This window comes from Elephantulus edwardii, unplaced genomic scaffold (assembly GCF_000299155.1).
Source record: "Elephantulus edwardii isolate Elephantulus edwardi_28Jun2011 unplaced genomic scaffold, EleEdw1.0 scaffold00037, whole genome shotgun sequence".
In the NCBI taxonomy this organism is placed as follows: Eukaryota; Metazoa; Chordata; class Mammalia; order Macroscelidea; family Macroscelididae; genus Elephantulus; species Elephantulus edwardii.
The window spans coordinates 2,218,860-2,244,472 of NW_006399787.1; the positions used below are offsets into that span (position 1 = coordinate 2,218,860).

General features: G+C 40.6%; 1 protein-coding gene across 1 annotated transcript in view; it reads left to right on the forward strand.

Annotated features, from left to right (window-relative positions):
• Positions 1-25,613, forward strand: part of CEP128 (centrosomal protein 128kDa) — a 597,902-nt gene that overhangs the window by 55,280 nt on the left and 517,009 nt on the right. Inside the window, exon 7 of the mRNA XM_006884767.1 lies at positions 12,241-12,357. Within this exon, the coding sequence (XP_006884829.1) occupies positions 12,241-12,357 (117 nt within the window). The remainder of the gene's footprint in view (positions 1-12,240; positions 12,358-25,613) is intronic.

The following is a 25,613-nucleotide window of genomic DNA, read 5'->3' on the forward strand; positions in this document are numbered from 1 at the left end:
AAGAAATCACTGGAGAAGCTTAATATAAGCAGTCAAAACTAGGCTAAGGGCGGGCTGGGGTTTAGATCATCAATTTCTCATAAGCCAGTTAAAATTGAGGACACAGAAAATGAAAATAGTCCACAGGAACCAAGATATGATATTGAATCAATTCCATCGGAATTACAAGATCATTTTAAAGAACAGGTGTGAGTCGTTGAACACCAGTGATCGAAGACCAGATGAGTTGTGGGATGATAACAAGAATATCCATAACTAAAATAAAAGATCATTACACAAATGGAGGAGAAAGAAAACTCCAAAATGGATGTCCGGAGAGACTCCAAAGATTTCACTGGAGCGTCAAGAAGCCAAAACAAAAGGAACACATGTCGAAGTAAGAGAACTGAACAGAGATTTCAAAGGGCAGCTTGGGAGGACAAAGCAAACTATTATATTGGAATGTGCAGAGAGCTGGAAGTGGAGAATAAAAAGGGAAGAACTCACTCTGCACTTAAGAAGCTGAAAAGAACTGAAAAACAACTTTAAGCCTCATGCCACATTATTGAAAGATGCTTTGGACATATTGCTAGGAGGTGTTTCTTTGAGAGGAATATGATGTTGGGAAGGGTGGAGGATTGGCGAAGGTGAGGAAGACCCTTAACCAGGTGGATTGATACAGTGACGGCTGCAGTGGGCTCTTATGTGTCAAGAAATATGAGGTTGGCGCAGGGTTCACATCTTTTGTTCATAGAGTCGCTATGAGTCATAGTTGACTTGACAGCACCTAACAACATAACAACATGTGCAATATGTTGAATAATCCAGGAAGCACTGAAAGAAGATTGAAGGAGTACACAGAGTTACTGTACCAAAAAAATTGGCTGACATAGAATACTTTCAAGAAACAACATGTGATCAAGAGACACTGGTGTTGAAGGAGGAATTTCAAGCTGCTCTGAAGGAATTGGCAAAAAACAAGGTCCCAGGAATGGATAGAATACCAACTGATATATTTCAACAAACAGATGCTGCCCTGGATGTATTCACCAGGTTTTGTCAAGAATTCTGGAGGACACCTGACTGGCCAACTGACTGGAAGAGATCCATATTTATTCCCATTCCAAAAAAGGTGATCTGACAGAGTGTGGAAATTATTAAGCAACATCACTAAGATCGTACACAAGCAAAATGCTGCTGAAGATTATCCCAAAACAGTTGAACATTAACATAGAACTGCCAGAAGTGGAAGCTGGATTTAGAAGAGACCGTAGCACTGGAAACATTATCACCAATATCAGATGGATCTTGGCTGAAAGCAGAGTAATATCAGATGGATCTTGGCTGAAAGCAGAGTATCAGAGGAATGTCTATTTGTGTTTAATTGATCATGAAAAGGCATTTGACTGCATAGATCACAACAAAATTTGGCTAACTTTGAGAAGAATGGTAATCCCAGAATACTTGATTGTGCTAATGTGAAACCTATACTTGGACCATGAGGCAATCCTCACAACAGAGCAAGGAAATATCTCATATTTCAAAATTAGGAAAGGAGAGCATAAGAGATAGGTTCTGTCTCTGTACCTTTTCAATCTGTATGTGGGCTTTATGAAGAGGAATGTGGCACCGGGCTTGGTGGAAGGCTCATCAACAACCTGCATTATGCAGGTGATACAGTCTTGTTCGTCAAAACTGAGGAGGACCTGAAATGCTTGCTGCAGAAGGTCAAGGACTTTAATCTTCAATATTTATTGAAGCTCATCATCAAGAAGACAAAGATTCTCACCACTGGACCCAATAGGCAGTACCATGACAGATGGAAAAGAGATTGAAGTTATTAAGGATTTCAGCTTGCTTGGCTCCATAGTCAACACTCTTGGCACAAGCAGTCAGGAAATAAATGACAGATTGCGTTGAGAAGTCTGCTGTCAGGGACCGCCCATTGCTGAAGAGCAGTGATGTCAGTCTAGAGATTAAAGTGACCCTGATCCAGGCCGTGATCTTCACAATTACTTACTATGCATCAGAAAGCTAGACAATGACTAACGAAGAAGAATTGATACATTTGAGCTGTGCTAACAACACAACTTCTTTTATTCAACATACTGTAGACCATCAGGAGAACAAATAAGTCTTTCCAAGTTTCTCCTTGGAAGCAAGGATTTTGAAGCTCCATCTCACACACATGGCCAGGAGGCATCAGTCCTTGGAGAGGGACATTGTTCTCAGAATGGTGAAGGGAAAGCCTAAGAGAGGAAGACTTCACATGAGGTGGATTGACATGGTAACTAGGGCAGTTAGATTAGGTCTGTTGGAGTCAGTGAGACTGGCTCAGGATAGGGCAGGGTTCAGAGCTGTTGTACATAGGCTTTCTATGAATTGCAACTTACTGGATGGCATATAATAACAAGAACATCAACCATATGAGCACAAGCCAACAGTGATTAAGGAGGAAGATGTAGGTGCACTGAAGGCATTGGCAAAACAGTAGGGCCCTGGAATCGATGGGATACCCATTGGCTTGTTTCAGTTAGATGAAACCCTGGGTGTACTTAGCAGGGTGAGTGTTTCACTATGCTAGGAAATTAGCAGGACAGCTCTTTGGCCAACGAATTCAAAGTGGTCCATATTTTTTCCCAATTCCAAGAAAGGTTATCCAACAGAATGTGGAAAGTATTGAACAATATCATTAAAATCACATGCAAGCAAAATTCTGCTGCTGCTGCTGTTGTTGTTATGTGCCGTCAAGTTGCTTGTGACTCATAGCGACCCTATGTACAACAGTCCTAAACTCTGCTCTGTTCTATGCCAATCGCACCGTCTCTGACACTTTCATCCCGATTACCCCAGTCACTGAATCAATCTACCTCATAGAGGGCCTTCCTCTCTTGCACTGTCCCTCCACCCTCCCAAGCATGATGTCTTTCTCCAAGGACCAGTCTCTCCTCACAACATGTCCAAAGTATGTTGGACAGAGCCTCAGAATCCTTGCCTCCAAGGAGCCACCCAGTTTAACCCTTTCCAGGATGAATCTGTTTGTTTTCCTAGCAGTCCATGGTACTTTCAATACTCTTCTCCAGCACCACAACTCAAAGGCATCAATTCTCCTTCTATCCTCCTTGGTCATTGTCCAACTTTCTGATACATAACAAGTGATTACGAAGACCATGGCCTGTATCAGATGCACCTTAGTTTCCAGAGAGACACCATTGCTCTTCAGTACTTTGGAGAGGTCCCTAACAGCAGACTTTCCCAAGGCAATGCGCCTTTTAACTTCCTGGCTGCTGGTGCCAAGAGATCATTAAAAACCAGTAGAACATTTCATAGATGGTGAAGTTGAAGCAGGATTTAGAAGAGGCCATGGCACCAGGAATATCATTGCTGATGTCAGATGAATCTTGGCTCAAAGCAGAGAAGATAAAAAGAATGTCTGTTTATGCTTTATTGACTATGCAAAGGCATTTGACTATATGGATCATAAGTTATGGCTACCATTGAGAAAAACAGGAATCCTAGACACTTAATTGTGCTCATGTGAAACCTATACCTAGATCAAGAAGCTGTTGTGCAGACAGAGCAATGGAACACTACATGGTTTAATATTAAGAAGGGAGTGCGTTGGGGTTGTATTCTCTCTCCATACTTATTCAGTTAGTTTGCTGAGGAAATTATTAGAAAAGCTGGAATCTATGAAGAAGAATGTAGTAAAAGATCTAAGGAAAACTTACCAGTAACTTATGATAAACTGATGACACCACCGTGATTGCAAAAAGTGAGAAGGATTTGTAGTATTTGTTGCAGAAGAACAAAGATTACATCCTGCAACATGAATTGCATCTCAATGACAATAAAACAAAAAATTCTTACCACTAAGCTGATGGGCAACATCATGATAGAGGGGAAAAACTTGAAACTGTCAACAGTTTCATTTTACTTGAACATACAATCATCACCTTTGTTATCAACAGTCAGGAAATCAGGAGATGTAGTGCACTGAAAACTCTTCAGTCAGGCCTCTTCAAGTTATTGAGCAATGATATAACTGTGAGGACTACGGTGCATCTTGATTCAGGCCATGATCCTTTCAATCTCTTGCTATGCATTTGAGAGCTGGATAGTGATGACTAAAGATGACAGAAAAAGCATTGATACCTTTGAGCTGTTACAGTAGAGTGCTGAACCTCCCATGGAATGCCAAAAGAACAAACAGATAAATCTTGAAGAGCGTGCAGCCAAAGTGCTTCTTGGAGGTAAAGATGATTAAGCTTCATCTCATTTACTTTGAACATGTTGTTGGGAAAGGCTGTTCCTTGGAGAGGAGCATCATGCTTAGATAGGCAGAGGGTGGGTGAAGGAGAGGAAGACTCTTCTTAATTAGATGCTGTGTCTGCCCCAAGGACACTATATTATGTCAGGAAGTGTGAGGATGGCACAGGATTCAGATCTGTTTACTCATAGGGTCACTGTGGGTTATACTCGACTCGATAGCACCTAACAACAGCAGCAACTGCAACGACATAACAGAGGAAAAGTGTAAATTTATTAAAATGTATTTGGTTGTATGTGACTTAGAGTTGTGCGATGGTGTATTCAGAGTAGAAAATGAAATATGTGGAGTGTGTCGAGTATTTGTGTAATTAGGTCTATAAAATATACTGGGGTATCCTTACTGGATTGTTGTTATTGTTTGTGCCGTCGAGTCGCTTGCGACTCATAGTGACCATATGTACAACAGCCATAAACTCTGCTCTGTCCTGTGCCAATCTGTCTCTGACACTCCCATCCCGATTACCCCGGTCACTGAACTAATCCACCTCATAGAGGGTCTTCCTCTCCTGCGCTGTCCCTCCACCCTCCCAAGCATGACATCCCTCTCCAATGACCAGTCCCTCCTTACAACCTGTCCAAAGTATGTTAGACGGACCCTCAGAATCCTTGCCTCCAGGGAGCCTTCAGGTTTACTGTAATTTTACCATTGCAAAAGCAAATGAACTTTTAATCAGTTCTAGTCCTGGTAGTATATATATATATGTTTTCTAGGTTTGTATTTTTTTAAATTTTATTATTTTTGTGTGCGTGTACCGTCAAATCAGATCTGACTGGTACAGGAGGAGATTGTCCCTCCTTCCCCGGCAGAGCATCTGGTGGATTCGAACCGTTTGCCTCTGGGATTGTAGTTGCAGCTCCTTGCCACTAGGCCACCAGAGCTCCCCTTGTTTTCTACTTTTGAACATTAGCTATCTGTTCACTTACAACTTTCTTTAGACTTGACTTAAAGCAGGCATGTTAGTTCTCATGTTTTGATGTCTGTCTAAGGCAGTTTTGCAGTTCATTGAGTTCCTGTCTCTATCAATTAAGATTCATTTCAACTGTGAGTGGAAAAAAAATCCTAAATATGAGTGGTTTAAAAAATGAAAAATTATTTCTCTTGTGGAAGAGTATAAGTAGGGAGTCCAGGCTCCCATGCCGCTCTCCACGCAGTGATCCGTACCATGCCTTCACTTTTTCTTCATGGCCTTCCTGTCTTCCGGTTGTTTCTGTTTTTGTGGCTTCAGCTTTGTGGTGGTCTACAGTGGCAGTATGCAAGGCAATGGGATGGAGGAAGAGATGAATAAGAGAGAAATAGGTGTTGCCTCTCATGCCTATTTTGTAATAATTTATAGCCTTTTGTCAGATTTAGTCACTTGACTAAAGCTGGGAAGCCAGAAAACATACGGTTTTGACAGTCTCCTGTCTGCCCTTACTGTGGAAGAAATGTTCAGTAAAGAAGAAAATCCTTGGTGAGATGGATTGACGCAGTGACTTCAGCAGAGGACCCGAGTGTGAGGATGCAGCAGCCGGCAGCAAGGTTTCCGTCTGCTGCTTTAAGTTGGAACTAACTTGTCAGCACCTAACAAGGACATGAAAGGTGTGAATGTGTGTGTCTGTCAGATGTTGGGAGGTAGCTCTCAGTTTCTGCCCCATCATCCGTATTTGTTATCCCACTGGTCCTGTACCTTGCGATGCGTACTGCTCTGTTCCTTTGTCATCCTGTGGTGTCTTGTGTGACTCAGTGGTGTTGGAAGCCAAGCCACTGTCATTGCACATACCAGCAGGATCGCCAGGGAGCAGGTTTTTAGTAGGACTTCCAGATTAAGACAGATTAAGAAACAAGATTATTGATTCACTTGTGTAATAGTTGACCTGTGAAGAAGCATCAGAACATTGATATAGAAAATTGGCCCTTTAGGTCATAAGACACTAAAAATACCACTGGGAATGAGCTTCCTTCTCCAAGTATAAGCCAAGCTTATAGGACCTTCATTTGCCAGTGGTGTATAGGAAAGCCGCAGGGATTGAGGGAATGCCAACTGAAATGTCTAAGCAAATCACTGGAATACTGCATGTGCTCACTTATCTGTGCCAAGAAATTTGGGAGTTAGCTACTGCCTTGCTAATGACCGAAAGAGTCATTAATATTTTTGTTCATGGAAAAAAAATGATTCAAGAGAATGAGAGATTATTGAAAAATGCCATTAATAACACACACAGATATGTAATCAAAGAATGATTATAACAGTTCATCAGCATGGAACTACCAGAAGTTCAAGCTGCATTTAAAGAGGCCATTCACTAGATGCTCTGCTGGAGAAGGAGGGGCAATCTCCTCCTGTACCAGTCAAATCTCATTTGACAGTACACACAAAAAAATTATAAAAATAATATAAAGAGGCCATGGAACAAAGGATGTCATCATTGATGACATCAGGTGGAATTTGGCTGAGAACAGAGAATATTAGAAAGATGTTTACTTGTGTGTCTTATTGACTATGCAAATACATTCAACTATGTGGATCACAATAAATTATGGGTAGCATTGAGAATAATGAGAATTACTTGTGCAGAGCCTGAACCATAAAGAAGTAGTTTGAACGGAACAAGAGAATAGTGCATGGTTGAAAATCAGGAAAGTTGATGATAAAGGTTGTGTCCTTTCACCATGCCTAGTTAATTTTTATGCTAAACACTTGATCTGAGAAACTGTACTGTATGAAGAAGAATGGCATCTGAATTAGAGGAAGACTCATCTGCAGTCTGCACTGTGCAGATGGCACAACCTTGCTTCTAGCAAGTGAAGAAACTTGAAGAACTTTCAGAAAAAACTTAAAGACGACAACCTTCAGTATGTATTACGTCTCATCATCAAGAAAACAAAGTCTTCACAGCTGGACCAGTTGATAGCATTGTGCTAAGTAGAAGAAAGATTGAAGTTGACAACTATTTCATTTTATGGGGATCTATAATCAACATCTGTGGAAACAGCACTCAGGATAGAAAAGGATATGCTGGGTCGGGCAGATCTGCTGTCCTCGTTAAAATGCCAAGAAGCAAGGACGTCATGTAAAGGCTAACTCAAACTCCCCGCCATCTTTTTGTAACTTACTCATCGTTGACCCTTCACCTGGTTTTCAGACTATACATCATGTAAGAGGAGAATGTTTTATCTCCCTCCCTCAGAGGCACTGGTGACTTTGGACCTCCAGAGAGGTGCTTTGGGTCAGCAATACAACCTCCTATGGACTATGCCACTGACCCATGTCATAGTATGTGCCATTCCTTCATATGCATATGAACGTTTGACGGTGAATAAGGAAGACCAGAGAAAAGTTGATGCTTTTGAATTGTGATGCTGGTAAAAAATACTGAGTATACTTTGTACTTTCTCAGAAGAACCAGCAATCATTGTTGCAAGGAGTGCCAAGTAGAGAGTGCTCCTTAGAAGCAGAAATTTTCAGACTTTGTCTCAAAGTGGGAATGTCGTCAGAAGGGGCTAGTCCTTAGAGTGAATGTCTTGCTTGGGAAGGTGGAGGGTTGGGGAGAGAGAGGAAAACCCTTGAGAAGGAGTTTACACTGATGACAGCAGTAGGTGTATTCACAGTGAAGATTGTGAGGATGCATATGTTTGGGTCACATTTTCGTCTCTTATGTATAAGATTGATATGAGTAGGGAATTGTAGTGGTCTACTTCAAAGAAGTGCTGCAATCCTGAAGGCACACAACACAGTTGGAATCTTGCAGCTTACTTAGGGAGGATGGGCAGTCTCCTCTTGTGTGGTGTTGACTCAAAGTTATCTCAAAATAACAACATCAACAAAAAGAAATTGGATGTTCAAACATGATCATCTTTTGTGATTATGAATTGCTATTTATTTAATTCAGTATTTGTTTTGTAGTTTTTATTCGTTCATTGTTGTACATTTTCTTCCCTCCCCCTACCCACCTCTTCCCCTAGTCCACTTTGCAATGCACATCTTATTCCACATTGTTTTCATGCCTGTGATACCTAATTAAACATTCTTCCCCTAACCTGTTCCATGCAATGTACATTATTTAACCACTCTTTTTCTTTTCTCCCCCTAGTTTCCCATGTCAGTCCTATTTGATAACAGTGGTGTTATGTGGTATTTGTCATTTTGTGACTGAGATATCTCACTCAGTATAATTTTCTCCAGTTGTTATGTGCCGTCGAATCACCTGCAACTCATAGAGATCCTATGTACAACAGCCCTAAACCCTGCTCTATCCTGTGCCAATTTCGCTGTCTCAGACACACCTGCTCTCATTACACCAGTCACTGAATCAATCCATCTCATTGAGGATCTTCCTCTCCTGCACTGTCCCTCCACCCTCTCAAGCATGATGTCCCTCTCCAAGGAAAGGTCTCTTCATACAGCGTGTCCAAAGTATGTCAGATGAAGCTTCAGAATTATTGCCTCCAAGGAGCAGCCTAGTTTCATCCTCTCCAGGACAAACCTGTTTGTTCTCCTAGCCATCAATGGGATATTCAACATTCTTTTTCAACACCTCAGGTGAAAGGCATCAATTCTCCTTCTTTCATCCCTAGTTATTGTTCCGCTCTCTGATACATAGCAAGTGACTGCAAAGACCATGGCCTTTATCATGTGCACCTTAGTCTCCAGACTGACATCATTGCTCTTCAGTACTTTGGAGAGGTCTCTGACAGCAGACTTTCCCAATGCAATACATCTTTTAATTTTCTGGCTGATGGTGGCAAGAGTGTTGATTGTGGAGCCATGCAAACTAAAGCTGCTTATAATCAGTCTCTATCTGTCATTATGCTGCTAGTTGACCCAGTGGTGAGAATCTTTTGTTTCTTGATACTGAGATTCAATCCTTATTGAAGGCTGCAGTCCTTGACCTTCTGCAGCAAACACATCAAGTCCTCCTCAATTTTTGCAAGCAGGGTTGTGTCATCTGCATAACGCAAATTGCTGATGAGTCTTCCTCCAATCTTGATGCCACATTTCTCCTCATAGAGTTCAGCCTTCTGGATAAGCTGTTCTGCGTAAAGATTGAAAAGGTATGGAGATAGGACACATCCCTGGTGTACACTCATCCCAATTTTGGATCATGCAGTGTTGCCTTGCTCCATTCTGATGACTGCCTCCTGGTCAAAGTCTAGGTTTTGCATAAACACAATCAAGTGTATCGGGACTTCGATTCTTCTCAGAGTTAGGCACAGTTTGTTATGATCCACACAGTCAAACGCCTTTGCATAATCAATGAAACACAGACATTCCTCTGGTATTCCTTGCTTTCAGCCAAGATCCATCTAACATTAGCTACAATATCCCTAGTTTCATGGCCTTTTCTAAACCCAGCCTGCACTTCGGGCAGTTCTCTGTTCATGGTCTGTTCCAGTCAGTTTTTATAATCTTCAGCAGAATCTTGCTTGCATGTGATATTAATGATATTGTTCAATAATTTCTGCACTGTTGGATCACCTTTCTTTAAATGGAAACAAATATAGATATCTTTCAGTGAATTGACCAGGTGGTTGTGCCCCAGATTTCTTGGCACAGCTTGGTGAGCACTTCAAGGGCAGCATCCGTTTGTGGAAATATATCAGTTAGTATACTGTCAATTCCTGGGGCCTTGATTTTTTGCCAATTCTTTAAGAACAGCTTGACTTTTTCCTTAATCACCACAGGCTAACCCATACTGTGTGATATTTTATGAGTTTATTGTTTGGAAGGCAGTCTGGTACTTTCTGAAAAAGTTGAAAATAGAAATACCATTTGACCCAGCAATTCTACTGCTGGGAATACACCCTAAAGAAACCAAAGCCGTGACTGTAACAGAAGTCTGCACACCCATATTGTTTGCTGCATTATTCACAGTAGCAAAAAGATGAAGTAATGAAGGGCCCATCAACAAATAAATGGATAGAAAAACAATGACACATTCACACAATGGAATATTTTACAACATTGAAAATAATTCAGTGATTTTTATCTAGCCTTTCCTTTTCAATCTGTGTGCAGAACAGATTTTTTGAGAAGCTGGACTTTATTAGGAGGAATGTGACATCAGGATTGGAGGAAGACTCATCAACTACCTGCATTATGCACATGACACAACTTTAATTGTTACAATTTACAACCTTATTTGCTGAAACTGAGGAGGGCCTGAAGCATTTACTGAAGAAGGTCAAGGAGTATAATTTACAATATGCGCTGCAATATGTTGAGTTCAACATCAAGAAAATGAGAATTCTCACCGCTGGGTCAATTGACAGCATCATGATGGTTGGAGAAGAGATTGAGGTTGTTAACTATTTCAACTTGCTCGGTTCCACAGTCAACCCTTTTGGTACACACAGTCAGGAAATCAGCTGAATTGGGTTAGGAAAATGTGCAGTCAAGGACCTCTCCAAAGTGCTGGATAGCAAGGATGCCAGTCTAGAGACTAAGGTGCACTTGCTCCAGGCCATGATCTTTGCAATTATTTGCCATGTATCAGCTGGCCAAGGACCAAGGATGACAGAATTGATATGTTTGAGTTGAGATGCTGGGGGAGAGTATTGAACATACCTTGGACTGCCAGGAGAACTAACAAGTCTGTCCTAGAGACTGTGAATCCAGGCTACTCCTTGGAGGCAAGCATTTTGAGACTCCATCTCATATACTTTGGGCATGTAGCCAGGAGGGGGGGTGGGGGTGGAAGGTAGGGGTGTGTGTGTGTGTGTGTGTGTGTGTGTGTGTTTGCAGTTTTAGAGAAGGATATTGTGCTTGGAAGAGTTAAAAGAAGAGTCAAAGGACAGTGTAGGAGAGGAAGAATCTGGATGAGATAACTAGGGTAATGAGAGTAGGTGTGTCAAAGATGTAATGATTAGCTCAGGATAGAGCAGGGTGCATAGCTCAAGGCACAGAACAACATCATAGTCCAGCCTTTTTTGACTACATAAAGATTTAAAAATCAGTACATTTTAAACAAACACAACTTTTGATTTTCACTTTACTATACAATGCAAATGGTTTAATTCTTTTTAATGGCTTTATGAGTTTTGTAATCATTGTGATAATAATCCAGTTTTGGAGCATTTCGAGCACCGCAGTGTGACCTTTTGTAGTTTGGACCTGCCTTGATTCTATAGCAAAGATAGAATTGGTGAGAAAATACTTATTGTAGTTATAGTTTTATATGTTAAATATAAATTATAGAGAACGTAAATATATTTTGTCTTAAAAAGGAAGACCAAATATAATCTATGTGCTGTGTGCTCTTACTCCCCAAGCACGCACATCAAATAGGATAATCTTTATTGATTTATTGTAAATGACGTACATGAAATATGTTTTTATTTGCACAATTTTTGTAGGTGAAGTTTGCATCAGAGATAAAAAAATTATTTTCCAGTTAAACGCTTTTTAGTTTGATTTGATTTTTTTTTGTCTTTTACACTTGGTTTATTTTTAGCAGATTGTAAGTAGAAAAGATTGACAAGCTAATGAAAATCCTTTTTACTTATTCACGGAATATAAACATCAAAACTTTTTCAGGAAGATGATTTTCATGGATAATTAAATAGGGTAATTAATTAAAATAAAGAAAGAAAGAAAAATAGATGGACAGTTTTCTCATTCGGTATTAAATGTAGTTGGCAAAATGGATGTTTTCCCTTTACTTCACCAGAGGGCGCTCTTTTCCATTGAATTTCTTTATCTCTGACCTAATTTCTTACTCTGAACAATCTGAGAGTGTTACTGCAATCCAGATTTTGGTTGTCTGGAGACTGTTGCCTTCTTTTGTAACTTTCCATATTTTTTTCGTGTCAACTGTGCTAGAATAGTGTCATCAAAAAGGGCTCTAAAAGTTAAACACTTCATAAACAGTAATGTATGTAGAGAAAAATACGTCCTGAGTTTAGTTTTGTTTAATAGCCTAACGCCACTGTTTCTGTTCATTCATGTTAAGGTTTCAGATCGAGTAGAGCGGCGGCTTCAGGAAATAGAAAGAGAGATGCGCATAGAAAGAGAGTTGGTGGAAAAACGTCAGGACCAACTGGGGCTTATGTCCTTGCAGCTACAAGAGGTTTGTGGGGAAATAAAAACTCTCAGACTGTATTTCATGAGTTTGTATAGTTACTTGGCTATTGACGGTATAACTTAACATGATTGTTGTTGTTGTTGTTATGTGCCATCGAGTCACCTGCTACTCATAGCGACCCTATGCACAACAACCCTAAACCCTCCTCTATCCTGTGCCAATCTTACTGTCTCTAACACACCTACCCCCATTTCCCCAGTCACTGAGCCAGTCCCTCTCATCAATGGTCTTCCTCTCCTGCACTGTCCCTCTCCAAGGACTAGTCCCTCCTTGCGGCATGAGAGGTATAGCATATCGTTGTTAGGTGCCATCGAGTTGACTACTACTTATACCAACACTGTGAACAGCAGATCTGAACCTTGTCCTATGCTGTGCTATCCTCCTCATCTCTGATCTGTTTGGGCCTGTTGATACAGTCACTGTGTCAATCCATGTTGATGAAGGTCTTCCTCTCCTTCACTGACCCTTGACCTTTCCAAGCTTGGTGACTTTTTTCCAAGGACTGGCCTGTCCTAATAAAATTCCCCAAGTTGTTTCTCATTAAATGTATTGAATCAGACCTATGTGTCTTCAAACCCGTAATACTGATTGGTTGCTATATGACCTTGGGTAAGTGCCTTTAGTTCTTTAAGCTCCAATTACCTGACTTTAGAAATACAAGTAATATTAGCATCTAACTCCTCCAACCAATCTGATGATAAATGGTTTAATGCTAATGAAACACTTAGCATAGTGTCTGAAATGTATTGATGAGCTAGTGACTGTTTAATTTTCCTTGGAGTGCCCTAGATCACGGGTCAGCACACTGTAGTCCAACGGCCAAAACTTGCCACTACCTATTTTTTTTAAATAAAGCTTTATTGGAACAAAGCCACACTCAGTCATTCATATATTGTTTACGGCTGTTGTCATGCTCCTCGAACACCACAGCTTAATAACTATTAAAGAGGCCATGTGGTCCATAAAGCCTCAATGATCTAATCTTGCCCTTTGTAGAGAGAGTTCACCAACTTCTCTGCTAGACAGCCATCAGGAGGATTTAAAGTAGTGGGTGGCTACCATTAGCTAATCATATAATAGTTTTTATTTTTAAAAATTTCAATTAAATTTAGAAAAAGGAGCTTCTGTACATGATTTACCTCGATTCCCCCAATGCCTACATTTTGCAATACTTTATCATTTTTCCATATTTACATTATGTAATTTTGTTTTCTCATATGACTTAAGTGGAACACATGATTATTTAAACTTTTCTACTTCCAGATAATTTAGCATTTCCTGACATTCCCTCCAAAATCGTATTACAATTTCCAAGTTCAGTCAGTTAACCTAAGTATAATGATAAGCTTTGATCTATTTATTTTATTCAAATTTTGTAACCCAAATTCTTTTGTGGTCTAGGAAATAATATTGGATCATGCATAGAATTTAGTTGTCATACTTCCTTGTTGTTGTTGTGAGGTGTCTTTGAATTGTCTCGAACTCATAGCCATCCTCTGTAGATGAGCACTGAACTCGACCCCATCCTGCATCCTCTTCAGAGTCTCTGTTGTGCTCTTCTGCTGGTCGTTGTGACTCATGGAGACCCTCCCTCAGCTTTATGGGCCTGGATGTCATTATGGATGAGACTGCTCATCTTTCTCCTGTAGAGCAGCTGCTGGATTCAAACTGTTGACCTGTTGATCTTTGTTGTATTAGGTGCTGTCAAGTTGGATATGACTCACAGCGCTCCTGTGAACAAGTGACCTGAACCCTGTCCTATCCGGCCCCATCCCCATCATCTCTGACACACTTGAGCCCATTGCTATGGGCACTATGTCGACCCATCTCATTGGGTGGTCTGCCTCTCTTCCCCTGACTCTCTCTCTTTCCAAGGAATAGCTTCTCCTAGCAACATGCTCCAAGAATGAGAGGTGAAAATTCATCTTTTTTGCCTCCAAGGAGCACCCTCGCTGCATTTTTTCCAAGACATATCTTTGTTTTTTTGACAATCCAAGTGATGCTCAGTATTCTTCTCTAGCACCATGTCTTAACAGCATCTATTCTTCTTGTGTTATCCTTATTCATTCTCCAGCTTTCAGGTGTGTAGCAAGTGATTGAAAAGACTATGTCCTGGATCAGGGGTATGTACCTTAGTCTTCAAACTGACATCATTGCTCCTCTGTATTTTGGAAAGGTTCCTGACAGCAGTGTTTCGTTTTTTTTTTTTTCTCCCAATTCAATACGTCCCCTGATAACCCTGACTGCTGGTGCTACGGGTGTTGATTATGGATCTGTTGTTGTTGTTATGTGCCATTGAGTTGCTTGCAACTCATAGCAACTCTCTGTACAATATCCCTGAAACCTGCTTTATCCTATGCCAACCTTCCTGTCTTTGATACACCTAACTTTATTACTCCAGTCACTGAATCAATCCATCTCATTGATGATCTTCTTTTCTTTCTCTGTCCCTCCACCTTTCCAAACATGATGTCACTCTCCAAGGACTGGTCCCTTCTTGCAACATGCCCAAGGTATATCAAACAAAGCCTTAGAATCCTTGCCTCCAAGAAGCAGCCTGGTTTCACCCTCTCTAGGATGAACCCATTTGTTCTCCTGATAGTCCATTGTATATTCGGTACGCTTCTCCAGCTCCACAGCTCAAAGGCATCAATTCTCTATCACCCCTAGTCAATTGTCCAGCTCTCTGAAGCATAACAAGCAACTGTGAAGACTATGGCTTGGATCAGACACACCTTAGTCTCCAGACTGACATTGCCGTTCTTCAGTACTCTGAAGAGGTTTCTCATACAATTTGTCTTTTGATTTCCTGGCAAATTGTGGCTCTAGCAGGATGAAATATTCATTGTCATTTCATGACTTTAACTGCTTTTGAGAGTACCTGTCAGGGTCCTTTCACTATATGATTTTGGGGGGCTTGGACAGTCATTATGTTTAATATTAAGCTATGGATTTATGGCAAGAAACCCAGAGAATTGCTATAGTCTTTCCAACTGGAATATGAAATTGTTTTGTTTTCATAGGACTGAAAATATTGCCGACTTGGTAGAAGTAGGGCCTGCTAGGTCTGTCCAATGGAGAGTTCCCATCGTTCCTCATTCCTTTTTAAGTCTGAAAGGGGGAGATTCATTGAGATTTGAAAACACTCTATTTCTCATTGTACTTTCATCCCCTGCTTTTAGTATATATTGTCAATTCTTGTCTGAAATACTTCCTGATACTTGGGTAACTAAGTCGTGGTTTTTATAATTCCATCATTCCTTCTACTCTGGAACATTTATTATTTGGAATTCTTTGAGAATGCATTTTCACTTTACTCCCATTTATTCCTCTCCTTATCTGTCTGTATTGATAACAAGGAGCCCTGGTGGCACAGTGTGTTTTGTGTTAGCTTTAGAGCTGACCAATTTACAGTTGTATGTAAAGGTAGACAGTCTCTGGGACCCAGTGGTGGCTCGCCGGGAGTTGGCATTGGCTTGACGGCAGCGGTTCTGGTTTGCATTTTGTGATACGGGATCCCTGGTAACACAGCAGGTCAGCGTTTGGTTGCTGACTCAAGCTTTGCTGTTCAACTCAGCCATTCTTCAAGAAGAAGGAAGGGCAACTGGGTTCTGTAAAGACATGCAGTCCTGGTGGTCCAATAGGGCAGCTGTTCTCTGTCACGTAAGATCGCTGTGAGTTAAAATTGTCTCAGAGGCAATGAGATGTTGATGTAGACCTCCTGGGTTATTATTACATAAAGTATAGAAATTATGAAAAACGGAAAAAAAAGATTTTTAAAAAGGAGATCTACGAATGCATCTTGATTGCTGTTTCCTGTTTCTGTATGTGGCGTCCACTTCCGAAATGGCTTGCCTCTGGGAACTCTATGAACAGTGCTCAGGCCTTTCGTTCATAGGGTCGCGGTGAGTTATCTACAGCTCGACGTCATTTAACAAGAACAATTTCTGTATGTATCTGTGTCACTATACATGCATACGATGTTCGGTACCTTCAAGCGGACACCTTGTCGCAACCCTATGAGCAACAGATCTGAATCCTTGCCTGTCCTGAAGATCGTCATCGTGCTCAGGCCCGGTGTTACAGTCACCGTGACAATCCACCTTCTTTTCCCCAGCCCTCCGTCCTTCCCAGCATGGTGCCTTTTCCCTGAGGGCTTATCTCTCCTGACTACGTGTCAGAGTGTGTGCGTTGAAGTTTCATCATTCTTGTATGCTTCACTGTGGTTGGACTTCCTCCGAGACAGATTTGTTTGTTCTTTTAGCAGTCCTTGAAATAGTTAACACTCTTCTCCAACACTGCATTTCAAAGGCCGTGGTCCTTCTTCAAGTCTTCTTTTTCATTGTCCAACTTTCAGATGCATGAAGAGGGTGAATTGTTGTAATGTGCTGTTGAGTCCAGTAGCAATATAATTAACTGGATAAAGTTTATGAATTGATTTTCTCTAAAACATGCTATATTTAAGTACTTAACACATGCTTGCAGTTCATTTTATTCTTTATGAATTTACAGGGACATTTTAATTTTTAACAGTTACCACCAATTGAAAATTAGAAGCAAAAATTGTAGCAGTGAAAATACAGTGAGAATGGATAGAAAAATCAGCACTTGCTTTCTAAAATGCCGTTTTCTTGCATTTTACAGAAGGACGCATACCCTTGTTAGTTGGTAATTAACTTAGAAGAGGATACTTGGTTGAATAATTAGATACAGCATGTGGGTAGCCTATCCACCCCCTTTAAACCTTGAGTTTTATACATTTGTTCTCAAAGCAAATTGCATTTGGTGAGCATAAGAATAGTACTGAAGAGACAATTGTTCTTTTTTGCAAGAGAAAATTAGAGACATTTTCCATACTTATTTTCTTCTCTCTTTGCAGAATGCACGAAATTATAAAGAAAGAGGGAGAGAAAGATTGCTTCCCACTTCTGTTTTTCAGAACCCAGAGCCTGAGTGTGTGTATTGTAATTGTCAATTTGGCTAAAAGCTTGAGCTAGGATTTGGAATTTAATCTCCGACAATGCAGTCAAGTATCACTATTGAGAAAAAAATGCTTAATTTCATATTTTGTCACTTTAAGTGGTGGCCTATATACTTTTAAAAAGTGTTTTTGGATTAAACAGTGCAGTGGGAACCAGAAAGGATTAATTCAACCTTACTTATTTTTTTTTTTTACTCTCAAGTTAAGTGGTTTAGAGTTCTTGCAAAGATCGTGTTTAAGGAGAGAAAACTCTTTACTTCCTTTTTGATATTAAAAATACTTAAGAAAACATCTATCCAATATAACGTTAATAATTGATGAGTTTTATTTCTTGTTATGGCAAGAAATTGAATGTATCGGGGAGTAACTATAAATGCACTCTGGATCTTATTTCTTTTAACCACCATGCTGCCTTCTTACTTGTACAGATGACTGCTAATAGAAAATGTCAGCATTTGAAAGTTGTTAAGAGGTTATGAGTACTCACTGGAAATTCCAGGATGGCTGAGATTTCCAGATATTATGCCATTGTTGTTGCTGTTAGAGGCCACAGCATCAGCTACGAGTCTGAACTACAGATTTGAACTCTCTGTCCTGCACCATGCATACAGTCTCTGCCATGTTTTGTCTCTTGTTAGCAGTCACTGTGTCAATTCATTTCCCTGAGGTTCTTCCTCAAGATGTCTTTTTTTCCCAATGACTGAGTCCGGTTGACACGTGCTCAAAGCATGTGAGATGAAATCGTACCACCCTTGCCTCTAGGGGGCGCTCTGCTGCCACCTTCTCCAAGCTGATGGATTTTGTCCTGGCAGCCCCTGAGCCGTGAGGTACTTACTCAGCCCTAACAGCACACTTCAAAGGCCTCCATTCTTCTGTCATCCTTACTCATTACCCAATTTATATATATATATATATTTCTTTTATTTTAAATTGATTTTCGTGAAAGTTTACAGAGACTTCGGATTTCCGTTCATTCATTGTTGCACTTTTCTCCCAATTTTAAGGTACGTAGGAAGCAATTGAAAATACCATAGCTTGGATCAGGCCCTTTGTCCTTTGAACTGATATCCTTGTTTTGTGGCATTTTAAAGAAGTCCTTGGTAGCAGATTTTTTTCCCCCCTGAGCTGCATGTCTTTGAGGTTCTTGATTGCTACTACCATGGGTGGTGCTTGTGGATCTGAATAAAGTGGAATAGTTAACAACGTCTATCTTCCCCCCCCCCCCCCCCATATAATAGTGTTGCCTGGTAGACCCAGTGGTGAGGATCTTTTTTGTTTTCTTGATGTTCAGGTGTAGTCCATACTGAAGGCACAGCCACCATCACCCCAGAGCCACAGTTTTGCTGTCTTTTCATTTGTACAGATCAAGGTAGAGAAAATTCTGCAGTTTCAGTGTTTATAAGAAAGTATAAGAATTTATTAAAAATTCTAGGATGCCAACAATTTCTAGATATTTTCTTGTAACAGAGAAGAATTCTGTAGTTTTGTAGTTTTGTTTAAGCCAGCTTCTTTTTGGTGATATAATAAGGGTCTGAAATTCATAGCATTCAATTGCCAAGTAGTGAAAAACTCTGTATTTTTCTTGGAAATATGGCTGAGGAAAAGCTTTTCTCCTATTTACAGGTTGGTTTGTTGAATTGTTTTCTTTTTTAAAAAAAAATCAGAAAAGTGATTTCTTTGTAAAGAAGACTTAGCAGGAGAAGAGGAGGGAAGGGAAGAGTTGAAATTGGCACAGATGAGTACTGGGCTAGGGTCTGACGACTGGACACTTTTTAAAACTGGTTGACAGTTTTTAAGGAATTGTTTACCCTTTCTTTTTTCCCTCCTGATCTAAGAAAAAGGACCATGGATACTCTGGGATCTATTTCAGTCTTTGAACCCCAGTTACTCATAAGTCCTGTGAATGTCAGGTTCTCTAAAACTTGGTACAGACTTTGCACTTCCTGTTACATTTTCAACGATTCGAATTTTGCTATCTTGGTAGAGGTTTGTTCATTAGGAGAGATGAGTAGGGGCTCCACTGCACTGGGTTTGTACTAAACGAGCTCAAATCTTCGTGAACCTGTTAGCCAACAGGAGCCCTGTGTTTTTGAACGATTATACAAATATCCAAGTGCTTGTTTATCATTGGACTACCTTTGATAAACTCCTTTTTTTCCACACTTCATAAAAGAATTTTATCTTCATGTCATGCTGTCTTTGACATCTGTACCTGTGTCATCCCCACTGACATTTTGTGTCACTTATCTCTGTCAGATTCCATCACTTTTTATTTCTGCTTCAGTCATTTGAAACAAAGATCTGTGGAGCACCTCGTACCTATATTAGAAATTCTGTCAGCCCACAAATATTAATTCACTAGTTTCTTCATTCTTCCTCTAATGTTAGAGTTAAGCTGTTTTTGTTATGTGTCCTCTAGTCGGCAACGACTCATGTGACCCAGTGAACACAGATCAGATCCTGTCCTATCCTGTGTCATTTGATGGTGTTGCCTATTGGTCCAGTCCTAAGGATCCCTGTTTTCTTGATGTTGAGATGCAAATCATATTGAAGGCCATAGTTTTTTAACTTCTTCAATAAATCCTTCAAGTCTTCTTTACTTTCTACAAGCAAGGTTGTGGGTCATCAGCCTATCACAGGTTTTGGTAAACTCCTTTTGAGTTAGAGTCATTTGATAAGCAATGCCCTTTGACTCAAAGTCATTGCTCTTCAGTAGAAACTGATTCACAGCTGACCTTGTGGTGGGTTTTCAGAGGCTGGAAGTCGCAGGAGGAGATTGCCTATCTTTCTCCTCCAGAGCAGCTAGTGAATTCAAACCACCTGCCATTGTATTGACAACATGACTCCCTACCCAGTAGGTCACCAGAGTGCCTTTGTTTTCATTAGACAGTTGATAATAATCTGATTATGATCAGTTAAATGTAGTGACGTGCCAATGGGCATGAGTGCCCCTGGGGTCAGAGCCCAGCTAAGAACTGTGCTTTGCAGTTCCCCAAATCACATAGATTCCTAGATAACATTTCTAACTCTTTTAAACAGTTTTTTAAAACTGTTTAAAAGAGATATATAACTAGGTATTTCTGTCATTACAGGAGTCTAGAGCGATGGCTATATGGTGGAGTGGACCTGGGGGAGGGTTTGTAAAACAATGAAAGAATCTTTTCTTTTACTTTTCCATAATTTTTGACTCATGTACTTATAACTTGTTAGTCAAATTTGTGTCTTCTAGGTTGCAACACCCCCATGATACATCTTCAAGGATATGAACATGTACGGCCAAGCACAATCAATAAGAGTGCATCTAAATTCCAAAATCAATCTCCATAATAGTCTATGTGTTTCCTACTGCCAAAGGGGCCCTTTAGAGTAGTGAGAGAAGATCTTCACCCTGAAACCCACAGCGTCCCTTTTCAGCAGGAAGTAGCTAAGAGAATACACCATCCCCTTTTCCTTATGACTCAGGGTGACGTCTCTCTCAGGGAGGAGTGATAGGGAATGGCAAAGGACACACTGACAAAGAAGATTAATCAGAACTGGCTTTGACAAGCACTGTGGCATTTGGACAAGAACAAACTGGGAGGAGGGTAGAGAGAATAGTGCAACAATGAATGAATGGAAACCCAAAATCTCTGTAAATGTTTATGAAAATTAATAAAATATAATCATAGAAAAAAAAGAAAAAAACCACATTTCTAACTCTTGACTGTTGTATCCTAGGAATTCCACTTTTACCTTTTACTCGTTCTACAAATGCCATATGTATATTTACATATTTGCATTTTTCAGAGCATTCCCTAGCGTGGTAAGATGCTAGTCTTCTCCTGCTCCATTAATACTATTTTGTGCTTGCATATTACCTAGAGTGATTGTGGTGTTTGAAGGTTTCAGGATGCGGGATGGGAAATGTGTGAGGCAGGGAGGTCTTGGAATAGGAAGAAGCTCAAGCGGGGAATTAAGAGTTTACGTTATTAGGAGTTCAGCTCGATGGTTTTCCGTCTCTACTCCCGTGCAAACCAGGTTATGTGAACCTCTTCCATAAAATAGAACCATAGGAATATTTTGGTGATTTATAGAAAAATTGAAAGTAATTGCTAGATTATTTTTTTTTTTACCAGTTTTGGAAAACCCAATAAAGAAGTGGCTATTCATCCCTGCCTTGCAGTGTAACTGCAGTTCCAAAGATGCCAAGGAATATGGCTGTTTTAAAAGAAAAGCCTGTGAATGAATGGATTTCGTTTGGACTCATTAAGGGGAAAAGCTTCCATGGAAGTCATTAATGTTTTTCTAATGGCTTTGTAATATGTTTAACATCTCCCTGGAGAATTCTGTGTCCAAGCAGAGGAGATGCTCGTGTGGCAAATGCTCTCTCCTGGCTCTGCTGGCCTCCTCTGCAGTGTCCCTTGGAGAAAGGGGGGCATTTCTAAGACTTTAGTAGATTTTGGCTTCGTTTTTCTTACCTTTTGTAGGGTGAATCGTAGGACTTTTGGTTGGTCATTCACCACAAAAGGAAACACTGGCATATTTTATCATCGACATGCGCTTTTCTGTGTTTGAGCCCACTGTGGCTGCTGAGCCCAATTAATCTCATTAAGGATGTCCCTTTCCTTTGGTGACCCTCTTTACCAAGTATGTTATCCTTCTGTAGAGACGAGAACTGTTGGGTCCGAAGCCCAGAGGCAGCAGCCTTGGCATCCTTGTTTTGCAGGAGCACTCTGGCTGCACATGTTCCAAGATAGATTTGTGTCCGTCTGATACAAGTGCATGATAAATTCAACAGTTTTTTACCAACAGTGTAATACAAATGCATCAGTCCTTCTATTTTCCTTATTCATTAGCCAACTTTCACCTTCTTAGAAGAAAACGAAAAATTCTTTGCCTTGTATCAGCCCATCTTACCCCTCACAGTGACAGCTTTACTTTTTACCACCTCAACGAGATCTTTTACAGCAGATTAGCATGAGGCGATGTATTTTCTGATTTCCCGACTGCTGCTTACGTGGGTGCAGACTGGAGGTCCACGTAAAACACAATCCTTGACCACCTCAGTTTCTCATGATGTTTCTCTTGATCCAGCTGATTCCATAGCTGGAACGATGGTCAGTGTTTGTGGTAATCACCAACATTTTCATATGCATTTATTTCATTTTACAAACTTCTCCTTCCCCGTTGATGTTATAAAATGCATTTCATATAAATAGCCATTAAGTAATCTTCACATTGACCATCCATACAACCTCCATGAGAAAGACTACAAAATATGAGAAAATAGACTTTATATGTGAATAAGAATTTAAAAAGAAAGCATGAGTTTTGTGAGGAGCATGTGGAAAGCTCAAAGCATGCCCTTTTTTCCTTTACCTTTTGCAGATGAGCCTGAGAATCCCCTTCTGTATTAGGCGCTCGTCACCCCAGTCGAGTGTGTAGACAGTGAGAAGTCCAATGCACTGCTGTTGAGCCTCTTCTTTCTCCTACTGATCCTGTCGGACAGAGTGGAACTGCCCCTTAGGGTTTCAGAGGCGCAGCTAGAGTGCCAACAGGCGAGATGACCAGCCCTTCAGGTCACTCAGGGACCCAGAGCACTGTGTGTTAGAACAGGACGGTGCCACCCACGTTCCACTCTGTGGGAAGATCTTTTTAGCAAGCAGACACGCTGACACTCCTGCTCTCGTGTTATGTTCATCACAGCAAGAGCTGCATGTTCAGGCTGTAACGGGGACTTGTTTTGAGCTACACGACTTAATTTTTTATAAGCTATAAAGCCACTTGCTATTTTTCCTTCTTTTTTTCCCCCCAAATAATTTTTTTCTTCATTGTCTACTTTATGGTGATGTAAATTCTATGAGATGTTTTTAAAATTTTTGCTAGTACCTTATTACTGCTAATTGGAGATTGTTAAGGAAGAAATGGAACATATAAATATTAACATAGTAGAAGAATGGGAATACCAGAACACTTGATTGTGCTAATGAGAAACCTATACTTTGAGCAAGAGGCAGTCATCAGATCAGAGCAAGGAAATACTGCATAGTTCAAAATTGGGAAGCGCGTACACCAGGGATATGTCCTGTCTCCATACCTTTTCAACCTGTATGCAGAACAGATTATCCGGGAGGCTGGGCTCTATGAGGAGAAATGTGGGGTCAAGATTGGTGGAAGACCTATCAGCAATCTATGTTATGCAGATGCTTGCTGAAACTGAGGAGGACCTGAAGCGTTTGCTGCAGAGGGTCAAGGACTGCAGCCTACAATATGGATTGAGGCTCAATGTCAAGAAGACAAAGATTCTCACCACTGGACCAATTGGCAGCATCAGGATGGATGGTGAAGAGATTGAGATTGTTCATAGCTTCAGTTTGCTTGGCTCCACAGTCAACACTCTCGGCACCAGTATCCAAGAAATTAGAAGATGTATTGCCATGGGAAAGTCTGCTGTTAGGAACCTCTCCAAAATACTGAAGAGCAAAGGTGTCTCTTTGGAGACCAAGGTGCGTCTGATACAGGCCATGGTCTTTGCTATCACTTGTTATGCATGAGAGTTGGACAATGACTAAGGAGGGCAGGAGAACTGATGCCTTTGAGCTTTGGTGCTGGAGAAGAGTATTGAGAATACCATGGACTGCTAGGAAAACAAACAGATTCATACTGGAAAGGGTCAAACTGGGTAGCTCCTTGGAAGCAAGGATTCTGAGGCTTCGTCTAACATAATTTGGGCATGTTGCAAGGAGGGACAGGTCCTTGGAGAGGGACAGCGCAGGAGGGGAAGGCCCTGTGTGAGGTGGATTGATTCAGTAACTGAGGTAATCAGGATGGGTCTGCCAGAGACGGTGCGATTGGCACAGGACAGAGCAGAGTTTAGGGCTGTTGTACATAGGGTTGCTATGAGTTGCAAGCTACTCGACAGCACATAACAACAACAACAACAACAGGCATTGGTAAAATGAAATGGATTGGCATAGGACATTTTGAATCATACAGTCATGGAAATGAAAAGGTGCAGAAAAATGAGATTGCATTCATAGTTCAAAAGACCATTTCTAGATCCATCTTGAAATATAGTGTTGTGAGTGACAGGATAGTATCCATACGCCTACAAGGAAAACCTGTCAATACCACTTCCATTCAAATACATGCACCAACCAGAGCCAATGAGGAAGATTTAGATGAATTCCACCAAATGATGTGGTAGAAATCGTTTGGAACCTGCAACGAAGATACCTTAGTAACAATGGGTGACCGGAATACATAAGTTTGAAACAGGGAAGAAGGACCAGAAGTCGGGAAACATAGACTTGGTGACAGAAATGAGGCTGGAGACAGAATGACAGAATTCTGTACAATCAATGACCTATTCGTTGCAAATATTCATTATAAGAAACACAAGTGGTAACGTAAACATGGGCTTTACCTGATGGCCTAACCCAGGAATCAAATTGATTATTATATCTATGGAAAAAAAATATCGGAGAAGCCCAGTATCAGTTGTGAAAACTAGACCAGGTGCAGATTGTGGATCAGATCATCAACTAATATGTAAGTTCAAACTGAAACGAAAGAAAATCAGGTCCAGTCCACAAAAAGCAATGTTTGACCTTGAGTCTATCTCTCCTGAATTTAAAAACCATCTCGGGATCAGGTTTGAAGCATTGAACATTAATGAGCGAGGGCCAGAGGAACTGTTGGAGGATGTCAAGTATATCATACAGGAAGAATGTAAAAGGTCATTGCAAAGACAGAGGAGGAAGAAAAGACCAAGATGGATGTCAGAAGAGACTCAGTATTGCACTAGAGGACCGAGAAGCCAAAAGCAAAGGGAAGAAATCAAGATGTTAAGGAGCTGAATAGAAGATTTCAAAGGGCAGCATGAACAGACAAAGTAAAGTGAAATGTGTGACGAGTTGGACATCAAAAGGGCTGAACTCGCTCAGTGTTTCTTAAGTTGAAGGACCTGAAGAACAAATTCAAACCTCGAGTTGCAATACTTAAGCATGCTGTGGCAGAATTGAATGATTTAGGAAGCATTAAAAGAAGATGGCAACAGAGCCATTGTACTAAAAAGAATTAGCTGACATAAAAAATTTCATGAAACAACATATGGTCAAGAGGCAATGGTGATGAAGGAGGAAGTTCAAGCTGAACTGAAGGATTGTTTAAAAACCAGGCCCCACGAATTGATGGCATACCAAATGACATATTTCAACAAACAGATGCTGCCCTGGGCACACTCACCAGATTGTGCTAAGGAATCTGGAGGACAGCTACC